Below are 13,944 nucleotides of genomic sequence, written 5' to 3'. Positions count from 1 at the left end.
GTTCGCTTTTCTTCTTTACTGAATCTCGGAGCCCAGTGTTAGATCGATCTCATGAAGTACTCCCTTCATTGGTGCCCGCTTGGCCCGTTTTGATTCAGGCACTTAATTCCTTACAATAAGGCAGTACGTGCCCACAAAACGGCCACCTGGTTTTTCCTGCTTTGTGGAAAGCTTCAGGGCTTACGGGTTCGTTTTAACATTATATTGGTAAGCGTTGTTCGCGTTGTTTTTGGTGGGCGTGCCATGTGTTGCCAGGTTGGGCTTTTGTGAATGTGCCGCGTACGTCTCATGCCCACCTCCCATCGCACACAGGCGGCCGTTTGTCTCGGGTGTGGACCTGGGAATGGAGTTGCTGGGGCGCAGAGCATGGGAGGCTCACCTTCAGGGGACAAGGGACTCTTTTCCAGGGTAGGAACCCCAGGGCAGAATGTAGAAATGTAGAAAAGTAGAAAAAGCTCTTTTCTACTCCCTCGTCTCACAAAGAAATCCCATCTTGTAACTCGGGAACCCACTCTTTTAGAATCTTGGATATGGGTCAGGGTAAAAATTCAGCATGTCAAATTAACGTCTAATTCTCACTTAGCAAACCACAAACGAAACATAAAATGACTTGTATTCTCATTGTCTCACATTTCCATTTGCACTCAAGAGGGTCTGACTCTTTGTAGGTATAGAGAGTGATGAAGAAATTCGGCACCTGGATGAAGAAATAAAAGAACTGAATGAATCCAACCTTAAAATTGAAGCAGATATGATGAAACTCCAGACGCAGGTAAAAACAACAAAACGACAGAAAGCTATTCTTTGTCTTTAAAGTGATCACGACCATTAGTGGGGGCAAAACACTGAACAGTTAAACCCTGTGATGAAAGATAAACCATTACCTTACTATGAATACACTGAGCGTGCCTCGGTGACACCATATTGCAAAGCTTGGGTAGGTAGGTCGGTCACCCCGGGCCACCACTGGTTTGGTAGCTGGAGGCAAAGCTACTCGTGCGTTTGTCTTGGGTGCGTTAAAGCATTTAGAAGCAAAGCCGATCGTCCTGTAGAGTCCTGCAGAACACATGGCGATTTAGAAAAATTGTCACGAAAAGATACAAGAAGACTTAGTTTTATTCAAAACTCAAATAAAACAGAGCAACTTTTCCATTTACTTTTCCTGGAACACCTCTGAACGTGTGTTTGTTAGAAACAGGTCTTTCTGGAGATTTTCCTGGACAGAGTGTTTACTGAAAAAACCCAAGCAGTTTCTCAGTTCTGTAATCTCCTGTGTTATGTCTGCACCACCCCCTGACTAAATGTATCCAAATGGAAATTAAAAGTTCAGTCCAGGATTTTTTTTTTTTTTAAACACGAATAATGACCATATTGCAGCAAGGCAGAGGGATGAGAATAATGAGACAAAGCCTGGGCAGAAGTTTCTTCCCCCCTTCTGTCTTCTCCTGAAACATGGGGTTTTAGGGCCTTTCTGGTTACTGACTCTCAGAAGTCCTCACTCACTGTGGCTTCGAACAGAACTTGGTTTCCTAAGCCACCGTGACCAGTTTTATAATCTTCCTTTAATAGCTAGCAGGTATACAAAAGAGCTTGACGCATTGGTTTACAAATCATGGGGACTCCTCTTGGGAACCATTCGTGAAGCAAGCAAGACCTCTGCCCTCAACGAGCTTAAAGTCTAGAAGGGGGAGATACAGGATAAAAAAATCGTACATGACAAATTACATTGTGTGAGACAAGGGGACAGGGAGAGGTGGCTAGATTTTAACCTGGGCCTGGGAAGAAGGAAATGTGTGGACAAAGACTTGAGAAGCTGAGGAGGGTCATCAAACAGGTATGGGGGCAGAGCATTTCAAACCGTAAAAACCACAAGTGCAAAAACCCTAAATCCTGAGAAGGCCCAGAGTTCTGAGAAATAGCAGAGGGGAGCATGTGGAGGTGAGTGATCGAGGCGGGGATCCCAAGAGAGGTCACCCATGGAGCATCCTAGGCCCGTTTAAAAAGCTTGGTTTTGATTGCAGAACCATTGGGTTTTTATTATCATCATTATTATTATTATTATTATTTTAATGTTTATTTTTGAGACAGAGAGAGACAGAGCATGAATGGGGGAGGGTCAGAGAGAGAGGGAGACACAGAATCCGAAGCGGGCTCCAGGCCCTGAGCTGTCAGCACAGAGCCCCACGTGGGGCTCGAACTCACAGACCGTGAGATCATGACCTGAGCCGAAGTCGGACGCTTAACCGACCGAGCCACCCAAGTGCCCCAGAACCATTGGTTTTAATTTTGGCTTTAATGCAGAACCATTACGGGGTTTTGAGCCAGTATCAATCAACATATCCATCATATTTGATCTATTTTCGGGCTTACATTTGAAGAGACTGGTATTGGTAACTGTTGAAGACGAGCCAGGAAGAGATTGCATGGGGCCAAGCCAGGTGCAGGGCCACCTGTGAGAAGGCATCCACGGTCACTCCAGGGGGTGGACCCAGGGGCCGGCAGTGCAGGTGGGGACGGTGTCCATCTTGGAGACTGCGAAGGAGGAGCCCAGTGGGTGTGCAGTGAGAGAGAAAGAGAGCCTTCAGGGACACCTCGAAGGTCTGAGCGAGGTTCAAGTTGCTACCGTTGGGGTAGGCGAGGACTGCGTGTGGAGCGGGATTGGGGGAAGCCGCGAAGGCTCCCTCTTGCACCTGCTGAGCTGGAGACGGCCACCGTCCGGCCACGTGGAGAGGCGGAAATGGCGACTCACGGGAGAAGTCCGGGCTAGAGATGTAAACTTGGCGATGTGATCCCAAGACTTAGAGTGATCGCATGGGTTGCGGTTTGGTGAGGAGAAGCTGGGGGGCACGCGCTCCCTGGCAGTGAGGGTGAGCAGGTGCCCTTCCCCCGGGGAGAGAAGCCTTTCGCGCTCCCCCAGATCAGCCGCTCCTACCCCAGGTCCTTTCCGTTGCAGATCACCTCGATGGAGAGCAACCTAAAGACCATAGAGGAGGAGAACAAGCTCATAGAGCAGAACAACGAAAGCCTGCTCAAGGAGCTGGCTGGCCTGAGCCAAGCTCTCATCTCCAGCCTCGCGGACATCCAGCTCCCGCAGATGGTAAGTCCGAGGCGGCACCTCCGCAAGCAAGGTCGCCGCCGGGGACCGTGGCGGAATCGCACAAGTTACAGTAAGGCGGAGCGTGGTGTTAGAGTTGGCGGCTGATTCAAATCTCGCTTTACGATGTGAGATGAATGTCGGAGGCCAGAGCCCCCTCACTAAAAGCTTGTTTCCAAATGGAAAGCTTAAGCCAGCCACCCAAGAACCATTTAAAAAAAAAAAAAAGTTTTTTAACTTGGTGGGGTTTTTTCCTGCCAAGCATGAAGAACATACTTCAGTTCTCCCATGGAATAAAAAAGGGAGCAAGACATCCTTTCAAGACCGAAACGTGTTTGAGTTTTGGCAGCTATTTAATATGCAGAGATAACGGGTTTCTATCACATTTTCATAAATAAAACACACATTTGGAAGAGAGGCTGCATTGTTGAACACTTTTCATTTCATTAATGCGTGCATTTTTAGAACAAGTTTTTTAAAGCTGCAAATTTTTTATACAGAATGATTTAAAGAAGCAGCAGTTTACTGACAAAAGATGACTGGGTTTCCTGAAAGCAATAAATCCTTCAATTTACCCCACTTTCCAGCATGGAGCCCTCATCCGACTCAATTCCAAATGTGTCTCTTGACAATAAAAAAAGAAAATCGATAATGTAATAATAGAGAACACAAAGGAAAATAAATTATTTATGGCCAATATCAAGGTAAATTATTGGATATTATTAGGATACTACTTATGAACGTTTGTGTAATTCCTACTTGAAATTTGTATTCATTAGTAGTTCTTCCTTCACAAGTGTCATAAAAATAATCACTACCATACAAGGGACCATGTACCCCATACAGCTGTCTACAAGGCATTCTAGTGGTGAGATTTAGGGCTGATGACACTACACGTTCACACACGCAGACACCAAAGCCTGAGCCTCGGCATTCGCATTCCGTAGCTGAGGAAATCAAAGTTCAGAGAGTTCGTGTAATTTGGTCAAGGTTCAAGAGCCAGGCGAACCCGGCTTTACCGTGTGGCCTTTACTCACCTTGCCGCCAGGGTCGTAGTCGGGTGACAGACTCTCCAAGAAACACACGACACACAGGGCAAACAGGAAACCGTCGTCAGATGACATTCACGATTTAAATCAGCACTTTGCTGAAATAAGGCAGTCACAGAAAGACAGACGTCATGTGTTTTCACCCATATGTGGCAGTTGGGAAACTTAACAGGAGACCATGGGGGAAGGGAAGGAAAAAAGAACCGGTTACAGAGAGGGAGGCAAACCGTAAGAGACGTTTAAATACACAGAACAAACTGAGGGTGGAAGGGGGTGGAAGGGGGCGGGGGGTGGCGGGGCGTGGGGAAAATGGGTGGCGGGCATCGAGGAGGGCACTTGTTGGGAGGAGCGCTGGGGGTTGTATGGAAGCGATGAGTCACGGGAATGCACTTCCGATGCCAAGAGCGCACTGCACATTGTATGTTAGCGAACCTGACAATAAATTACATACAAATCAATCAATCAATCAACACTTTGCTCAGCACAACAAAATAACCGTCAGATTTAGCAAGCCTGCTTTCTAAATAGCAGCGATAACAATAACATCCTTTATAGTATTTAGACCTTTTTAAATGCTTTATTTTTGAGAGAGAGAGAGAGAGAGACAGAAAGACAGAGCAAGAGCGGGGGAGGGGCAGAGAGAGAGGGAGACACAGAATCCGAAGCAGGCTCCAGGCTCCAGGCCGTCAGCACAGAGCCCGACGCGGGGCTCGAACTCACGGACCGTGAGATCATGACCCGAGCCCAAGTAGGATGCTTAACAAACTGAGCCACCCAGGCGCCCCGTATTTAGACCTTTTAAAAGTCCTTTCTTCCAAGCATTTTGTGAAGCAAGTGAAGCACGTGTCACACATTTTCAAAAATGTGGGGAAATGGAGGCACCAGGAGGCGGTTAGTGGCATTCCCCCTGTGTCATCCATGTCCCTTCAGGCACGCGTGTGACTTACATGTATCAAGTGACCACTGTGTGAAGCACCCCATTAGGCAAAGGAGCTACCAAAACACACAAAAAGGATAAGGCACAAGCAGATCCTGACTTTGCGAATCTGAAATGCTACCTAGAAAAGAAACAGAAAAATAAAAAGCACATTACAATGATGTCGCAATGCATCGAGGGGAAAATGGACAAAAAAGCGTCTGAGGATGAAAAAGGAACAATTTCCACCCGGTCTGTGAGCAACTTGCTCCGATCTTAGCCCTCAATCCCAGCCCAGTGCTGCCACAGGAACCACCTGGTTCCCGCAAAGCATTCCTCCGCAGCCCCTCGGACGTTCACCTTCTGCAAACAGGGAGTCTGGGCTGTGCCGAGCGTGTGCAGTTGCTGAGGCTGCGTCTGGAGGGAAGTTGTGCAGCTTCGAGGGGCCCAGCCCAGTAGCTAGACATCCACCTCGTGTGGCTCCAAACTGAGCACAAAATTCCGGACAGTCCATCACATCAAGCCCATTAACGGAGTAAAGACGGAACAGGTGAATCCCGACACCCTCCGTGCAGCCACGGGCACCCTTCCCTTCCCTCTCAGACTCTGGGGCCATTGCTACCCTTTGTGTTACTCGGTCCTCCTTTTGTCCCAGCCTCAATCACTCTGATTCGTTCAATGTGTTTTATCTTCATTTAGGGACCTATCAGCGAGCAGAATTTTGAAGCATATGTAAATACACTGACAGACATGTACAGCAATCTGGAACGGGACTCTTCCCCAGAATGCAAAGCTCTGCTGGAAAGTATCAAACAGGCAGTGAAGGGCATCCATGTGTAGGACCACAGCGCTGCGGGGCAACAGAAATTGCAAACAGCAGGAACACAGCCGGATCTGGAAGGGGCCCCTGTGCTGCGGAGGCGCGCGGGTGGCCCTACTGCATTTACGATTGCAACATTGCACTAATCCCCACCCCCCCACCCCCCCCCCCCCAGCTGACATAAAAAGGAGAGAAGAACTATGATAGACTCTGTGGATTAAAAGCAATGCAGTCAAATATTAGATCTTATTTATTTTCATATGTTTTTATTTTATTTCTTCATTGCACTCTTTTGGGTTATTTTTGTTTGTTTTTGTAAAGTATATGTAAAATAAATGTGACATTTTTATATTTTATTTATTTCTAATCAAAGAGTTTTTTATCTTTTAACTGCATTTTGAAGTCTGCCATATTTTTACAAGTGTGTTTATTAATTTATTTTCCGATAGAGTTTAAAGAGAAAGGCTACTCTCGCATCACATATCTTGCTGGGTTTCAATGAGAAAACTGAAAAGCAAGAAGGAAATCCTTGGCGAAGGACTGCACTATGGTCCGGTTTGATTTTTATTGCGCACTTCTTTTCCCCCCTCTCACTGGCTTTTGTATTTGTAAACGGGCTTGCGGCGAGGAGCGGGGAAGAAATAAGATAAATAGCGCCCACTAGTGGCAAATGCGCGCTCGCAGAAGCACAGCGTACTGAAAGACCGCCTGTTCAGAATTTGTCAGCAATAATTAAATAGAGCAATCAGCAAAGTATTCGACTTGGCTGTACGGTCTTAGTTACTATGGATTATTTATTTGACATGTTTTAAAGAAACATAAGCTTTTTTAGTGATGCAGATTTGTCTGTCTGTTTTTCAAGTCGTATCAGATAGTTGGCAACTCTTATCCCAAGATGAGAAATAAGGCTTGATGTGACCAGCCAGGCTTCCCTGCCATATGTGGCTACGCTATACAAGTGACAATATTGGTGTAGATTCGTACTTAGCAAATACAAACACGTCCAAATGGGAAAATTTGTAGGTACCATATCCCCTGAAATAGCATTTATCTTACTGGGTGGACTAGAAAGGAATGGAAAATACACGAACACGCGAAAGAACGTTACTCCCATCTGAGTAACTGCTTTGAACACTGGCGACGTTGTCTTACCCTCCTTAAGCAACAGGAAAACTTCCAATCTGATAAAAACCAAACAGGCGCTACAAAGTGTACACAACTCACACCCACACAACACCCACAGATACACGCACTCACACACACTCACACACACGGGAAATTGAGCCCGCAATCTTGAATTTCCGGGTGGATCAGAGTTTAGTAGTTGCTATAGTAAAGGCAATGTCTATTTCAGGGATTGTAAAGTAGTTAAGCATTGTTTCAAAAGTTTTTTTATATTTATTTTTTTTAAGAAAAAGGTATAGACAACCAGCTAAACTGCCTTTTTGGTGTGCACACACACCTCGTGTGCAATGTGCCTCCGTGTAAATGGACACTTGAACTTAGTGTGGGCTTCATTTTCTGTGCTATAACAAAAGTGTTTATTTTTTATTAGCCTCATGGATATGTAGATTGAAAGTGATCGCACTCACAGGCTTGATATATTCCACTGTTATTACTGTTACCTGCACAAATGAAAAGTAATATCGACAGTAATTCCACTCCCATGACACTGTGGTCATTGTTATGTACTAAGTGGGGCTTATCTTCAGATTGGGGTTCATGTGAACCCTCGAACCTTAGTTTAGTGAACATGAGATGTCTGTTCTTAGGTAGGAACGGTGTTTATTTAAAAATCAATTTAAAAAAAAGAAGAGCTACCATATGTGCTGTCTATTATAAATGGGACACCAAACAAAGTTTTCTATTAAAAGTTACGTCCTTGCAAACATTTTGCTATACAGTCCTTGATAGATGCATACAAATAAGTTCACTTATGACAAAGACGAAAGTTTAATTTGCTAAATATTTTAACAAGTCTGTTATATATTTTATTTAATTTAAAAGAAATCTCTTACCGACCTATGTATTTATTACTATAATTTACTATGACTTCGGGTTAATTTATTTGTGTTGGCATAGTTTGAGCAGAATGTTTGGTGAAATATGTTTGTATTTATTTGCCTCCTTGGTACTTGATGTGTTTTGTCATGTGCACTGATTTTTTTTTTCCTTTCAACTCTGTTAATGGTAGATACTGTAAACTGGGTCTTTTGTAAACCACAGAAAGGCAATGATGTATGCATTTTTTTTTATTTCAAGTAGCTTGTTTGTATACTGTTTCTTCAAACGATTAATATTTCTTACATCAAAGCAACGAAATTGTGCTCAGTGCTGTACGTTTGATGTATGGTAGGAAATAAAAATTGATAATGAGCTGTGCTGTGATCTTTCTCGGGCCACTAGCTACGGCCCACCGTCGCCATGCCACGGAAAGTTCGATCCCCGAGGAGCTCTGCTGAGATGAGCTACCGCGGAGTCGAAGGGCCCCGGTGCCTTTCAGTTGTGCCAGCCGGGCCCCTCGGCTGATGGCCTCTTCCCGAGTGGACAGGACTTTTTGCCAACTGATCAGTTGTCTCGGCCTTCGGTTCAGTACACACATGCGGGCCAGCGGATGCCTTCGGGGTGGGGGGACCTGCACTGGACGAATGGGTAACCAGCTCCCCTGTGGCTAGTAAGCAGGAAGACAGAGGCCCCACCCTGCGAGTTCCACAACCGCTTTGGGGACTGGGTACATCTCTGTATCCATCCAAGCCCGCTGAACTCAAAGGAAAGGAAAGTCATGGTGAGTTGTCGACAACGTCTCCTTTGCCTCTGTGTTCTTCCTCGCTAATGTCAAGCAGCCAGCTTCATTTAATTGTCCGGTTTCTGCCCAGCTTTGCACATCTGTAGGACTAGCTGACATTATACTCCATGTGGTAAAACCCCTGTACTCCATGCAATGAAGCAGAATTGACCGAAGTGAAGTCTGGGTGGAACCCCAGAGGCACGCCCCGGGGTGCACTTGGGTGGACCTCCACGGGGCGGGGGTTGGCGCCCGGCAGTTAGTGACCAACATGGCTCTGAGTCACGAAAGTTATTCCTGTCGAACGGGCACATGACGCCCCCTGGGAAAACGGGTCACCAGGTGCAAAGCTGCTCGGCCGTGTTCTCAGCTCACCCTCCGCAGAGTGTGTGCATCCTGCCCCGACTGGGATTTTCCATCAGTAACCGGGGTCCATGGCCCTGTCTCTGAACACACCAGATGAGGAGTGCGAGTCCTCTGGGAAATTAGAGAGTGATGGGTAGGCCTCATAGTCACACGACAGAGGTTTAACCGGAGGACACTTATGCCGGCCCCGCTTCCGGCTTCCATGCCCATCGGCCCGGTGAGGGACAACGAGGGGAGTACCTGCTACCGCGATGGCCGTGCAGGCTCCTGTGGAGACAGCGTGCAGAGGGAAGTCAGGTCCCGGAAAAGCGCCGGTTTCAGGGGCCCTGGGCAGGTGCGCGGAAAGGCATTGCGGGCAGCAGGAACTGCATGTGCGAAGGCATGCTGGTGGGACCAATGGTCAACAGAGCAGCCTAAGGCAGTGAACAGATCAAAAACGTCGGGAGAAGCGAGGAAGCGAGTGCCCAACGGGGGCCGTGCTGTAACCGGCCACCTTGAGGGGTGTTCATTTCCAGGAGCAGACTCCAGAACGCCAGAGGAAGCTTCAGGACCACGGAACGGCGGGATCGGATTTCCGCTGGAGCTAATCATGCAAACAGTTAAGGTTTTCTACGTCAAAGCGAGGCAGTCAGGCTCAGCGCTGTACCTTTGCCGTCCGGGAGAACGTAACAACTGACGGTGAGTGTTGTGCTTGTCTTCCAGCTACTATGTAGAGACCGTTCCCAGCACTGCGTGGAAGGTGCCCGGGTCTTCAGACCCAGAACTAAAATGCTGCCACTTGAACCGATGTCCTGGACGAAACGAAAGGCGCCGAATGAATCTCCGACTTGCCTCGCTGGAAGAAGTTCTGAAAACGAACCTTGCGATGATACACAGATGATTTCTTAACCGTCACAAAACTAATGTTTTCCACCTCCTCCCACACATCATGGCCATTTTAGTGTGCTCTGGGAATAGTGCCCTGCTATTTCCTCTCATTATTCAGCAGATAATTATAAAGTAAGCAGATTTAATTAGCTAATAGCTGTCTACACTGTCAGACACCATCAGTGGAGCCTTGGATGCTGCGTCTCGTGAAATCCTCAGACGGATTTATGGAGTGAATATCGCCCTGTCCGATTAAACTGATGAGGAAACTGGTGCTCTAGAAAGTGAGTGACTTGCCCCAGACCAGAAAACTGGGAAAAGGTGGAGACAGGATCCGACCTCTTTCTAACCTTTGGAAGGTCCAGTCCACGGGGATCGGTCTAGTTACTGACGGTCTAGAATGGTCAGATGCCGCCTCACGGTTCGTAAACAAGAGCTGGTTAAGACGGCTTGAGCCCCTGGGCTGGCTCGCCTACGCTTCACGGCCACAGTGTGTGGGATCACGATCCACATTATACAAATAGAAACCTGAGGCTCAGACAGGATAAAGAGTTTGCTTGAGGCCCCGGAGATAAGTACCAGGGTCAGGATTCAACTCTGACCCGGAGGGCAGCTCCTGTCCCTTCTGCCGACCGTCATTACTGTCTTTAGACAACCCCTGGCTCGCCATCCCCCCCCCCCAAAAGTCGCAGTCACTGGGCAAGAGGCGGTCATTTTAATCACGACTCCAGAGACAGTTCGCAGAAGCATCATTTTCACATTTAAACCACACTCTTATGATGTATTTCTCTTGTAAGGGCGCAGCATAAAAATATGACACTTTAATAATTTATTTGATGAATTGGGATTGAAAATCTTACTACGCATTGTATTAACAGCCAAAAAAAAAAAAGAAAGAAAGAAAGAAAATGTAAAAACTCATTTTTTTAGGGCAAAACAACATAATTACTGTATTCTGGCAACAGCTGCTTCGTGTGTGCTCGACAGTTTGGGATTGACCTCTGACCAATAAAAGGCCACTGCACTGACCTTTATCAGCTATTAAATATTCAAAAACATAAAGAGAACGTGAAGTTCCCTGATCTTAAGAAACAGCTGTTGTTTTACAATTTTCCACTCAAATATGTATTATCATATATAAATATGGTCATCTTTCTTCTGTGACTGATTATTTGGTTTGAGATGAAATCGGAGTCGGACGTATGAGCTAGATACGCACTTTGGGGATTTGACACCTTAATAATGCTTTTAAAGGATCAAACTTTTAACCATGGGAAATCCTTGTAAACACTTATTTCCAAGACTGGTGTCCTTGAATTTCAAAAATGAAGAAGAGAACCTTCAAGGACCAGAAACATCTCCACCCACACAGCTGGCTGTGCCCAGGACACAGGTCACTGTCCTCTCCGACATGTCTCCACTATCGGGTTGTGTCCATTAGCATGAGTTTACTATTCCAGGAAATCTCTGCCCAGGGAGAAAAATTGAAAATATTTTCATTATTTGTTCCGGGAACTTCTTCACAATGCATTTATCTGAACAGGAACTGCTCAAGGTACTCTCAGAGTAAATACCCGTCTCAGGACAACAGCCGGCCCGAAATGACTGTTCTCTCTTCTAGACTCACTTTGACCCAGCTTTGCTGTGGCGTCTCTTCTAAACTGTTATGTCGTGAATCTATCCCATTCCAATTGCACTCTTATGAAAAAGTCTTCCTTAAATCAGACCCCCCAGACCACACAAACATCCCCCCATTGCAAAGACTCTGCCAGGGTGAACTAAGTTTTGTGTTATCAACAGATCATTTTGTCTGGATTCTGTGGGAACGGCATTCGACACACCCAAGTAATTCCCACACACAGCCAGGAATCCATATCTGGATCTTCAATTTTTCAGTAAGCAGGTACACCCCTGGATCAATTTTGAATCATCCAGCAGCTAAGAGCTTGACTCTAAACATTTTCCACAACCTCACTGGATACTTCTGCAAACATAAAGCAAAACGGAATGCTTTTACTCTCTCCCACATGCCCTTTTCCATCTCCCTCAGATCATCTAGATCGGTAGGAAAGGGTAAATAGTCCACAGAGCCAGGGGAGGAAGAAGAAAAGGAGTAGAGGGTGGAGGGGGTGAAGGGGAAAGAGCGCCGGAAGCCGAGCAATCCCACCAGCCTGACGGCAGGGCCCGGGAGGTGGATGGATCGGGACTGCAGGGCGGCCCGCCGACAGCGAAGCTTCTTATATTCCCGCTTTTATGTAATTTGGCCTTAATACAAGTACCTGGGGAATTGTCTCTTGGGGAATTGCCCTCCACAGGCCCCTGGGAAAAGAACCATTGGGGAAAGAAACTAAGGTCCCGCAAGGAAATTGTGCGGCCCTACATTCAGCCCTTGCCACCCCCTATAAAGGCTCCGCTACCTAAAGGAAGGATAGCCCCATGCATTTCCCAGCCAAGGAAGGAAAAAATGGATTTGAAAGCCCCACTCCAGTAACTAAGGAGTGTATCTATGGGCACAGGTTACTCCGACCTCTAGGTCCACTTGGCCCCCAGGAGGCATTCCAGATGATGACTGAACCTAGTCGGTTAAAGTACAGAATGGTTCATTAGTTCCTAGGTGCATTGTCTCTCTGAGAATGTATAAGGCGTGGGTTTCTAGGGCCTTCTTGGCCCCCTCCTGGCACCTCGGACCGAGGCGAACACTTTTGTTCCTTAAGCCACAAGCGGTTCAGAGAAACAACTAAGAGGTCACGTCCCTGTAACTGTTCCACTTGAGGTGTTGAGAGATAGATGACCTTTCATGAAAACAGCAAAGCAAATGCTTTTAGATGATAGACAAACGTAGAAACATAATGAAAACAATGTAAGAAATTAATCAATAAGCAAAGGGCAGGAGGGGACGTTATGAGAAAATAACCATGTTATTCCTTAAAGGGTGATTACACATAGGAACACTTTTAGAATCAGGTAATGCTAGAAAACATAGATGACGCACGCTACAAGGAAATTGCTAGCAAATATAATGCCACGTTTGCCACAATAAAGCGGCCAATTCAACCCACTGCTGTTGCCTGTGTCCGTTTTTATTTTTGTTTTATTTTTTTTTTCACTTTTTCGCCGACTCCGTTCATCCTTCCCGCTGGAGCGGGACTCCGGCAAAAGAGAAGAAACAAAGACAAGAAAAACGATCATTCCTCGGTAACATAAGGATTTTGAAAAGTAAGTAAAAAGTGAATTCAAATTCCTTGCATGGAACAGAAGGTGATTCATGGGTCCGGACACGCACAAAGCCTGCTCCCTGTTTCCATAGGTGCTCCAAAACACTCTGTGTGTATGTGTGTATGTGTTAACATTTGTTCGGTGCTCAGGGTTCGCCGGGCACTGCTCAAGTGCTCTGCGTACATTATTTAACTCTCAGTACAATTCTGTGAGTTAAGAATCCTAATCATTACACATTCTGAAAAGATTCGCACAAAGTGGTTAAGTAACGTGCACAGCTGGGGACGGCTTACCCCTTCACGTCTGCTCAGCCCTCCCCTAAAGAGCCGCCTTGTTCCATCTGTCCCGTGCAGACTCTCCTCCCAGCCTTCCTGCCCTTCCAGCACCATCTGCAATAGTTGGGGCCGAGCGCCGCATTACGGCTGGTGCCACCGGAGATACAAAAGTATCTTGGGTGTATTGAGTTGAATAGACTACGGTTTTAAAATGAAAATTCCCCTTTTCGTTTTACTTATTTTCAATGTAACTGCTAGAAAATGTGAAGTTACACGTGTGGACTTCACTACACGTCTATCCAACGGTGCTTTCTGACCATTCCTTCTGCAAGAAGCCAGAAGAACATTCAAAACGAAAATCTAAGAACATATTCTGCTTTTTTACCTTTTCTACAGCTTAGAAGTCAATAATGATTTTTGTTTGTTTTTTTTGAGGGACAAATCTTCCAGCTATGAAAACATATCAGATTATTATAATTTTTATGTATTCAGACAAAGAAACGAAGTAGCTAATCAGACCAAAAAATCCATAGGTATGCCAAATAAGCTAGCATAA

At 46.1% G+C, this 13,944-nt stretch overlaps 1 protein-coding gene across 9 annotated transcripts in view; it reads left to right on the top strand.

Moving 5' to 3' along the window:
- ST18 (ST18 C2H2C-type zinc finger transcription factor) overlaps window positions 1–8,255 on the top strand; it is a 255,635-nt gene extending 247,380 nt beyond the window's left edge. For all 9 annotated transcript variants that reach the window (XM_019428928.2, XM_019428929.2, XM_019428931.2 and 6 more), the window contains 3 exons: window positions 669–772; window positions 2,954–3,097; window positions 5,759–8,255. In XM_019428928.2, the coding sequence (XP_019284473.1) occupies window positions 669–772; window positions 2,954–3,097; window positions 5,759–5,899 (389 nt within the window). In that variant the 3' untranslated portion in view covers window positions 5,900–8,255. The remainder of the gene's footprint in view (window positions 1–668; window positions 773–2,953; window positions 3,098–5,758) is intronic.
- The last annotated feature ends 5,689 nt before the right edge of the window (window positions 8,256–13,944 follow it).

Source organism: Panthera pardus, unplaced genomic scaffold, assembly GCF_024362965.1.
Source record: "Panthera pardus isolate Hobbes unplaced genomic scaffold, ASM2436296v1 HiC_scaffold_7, whole genome shotgun sequence".
Lineage (NCBI taxonomy): Eukaryota > Metazoa > Chordata > Mammalia > Carnivora > Felidae > Panthera > Panthera pardus.
Note: the sequence above shows the minus strand (reverse complement) of the source record. Positions and strands in the feature narration are given on the sequence as shown.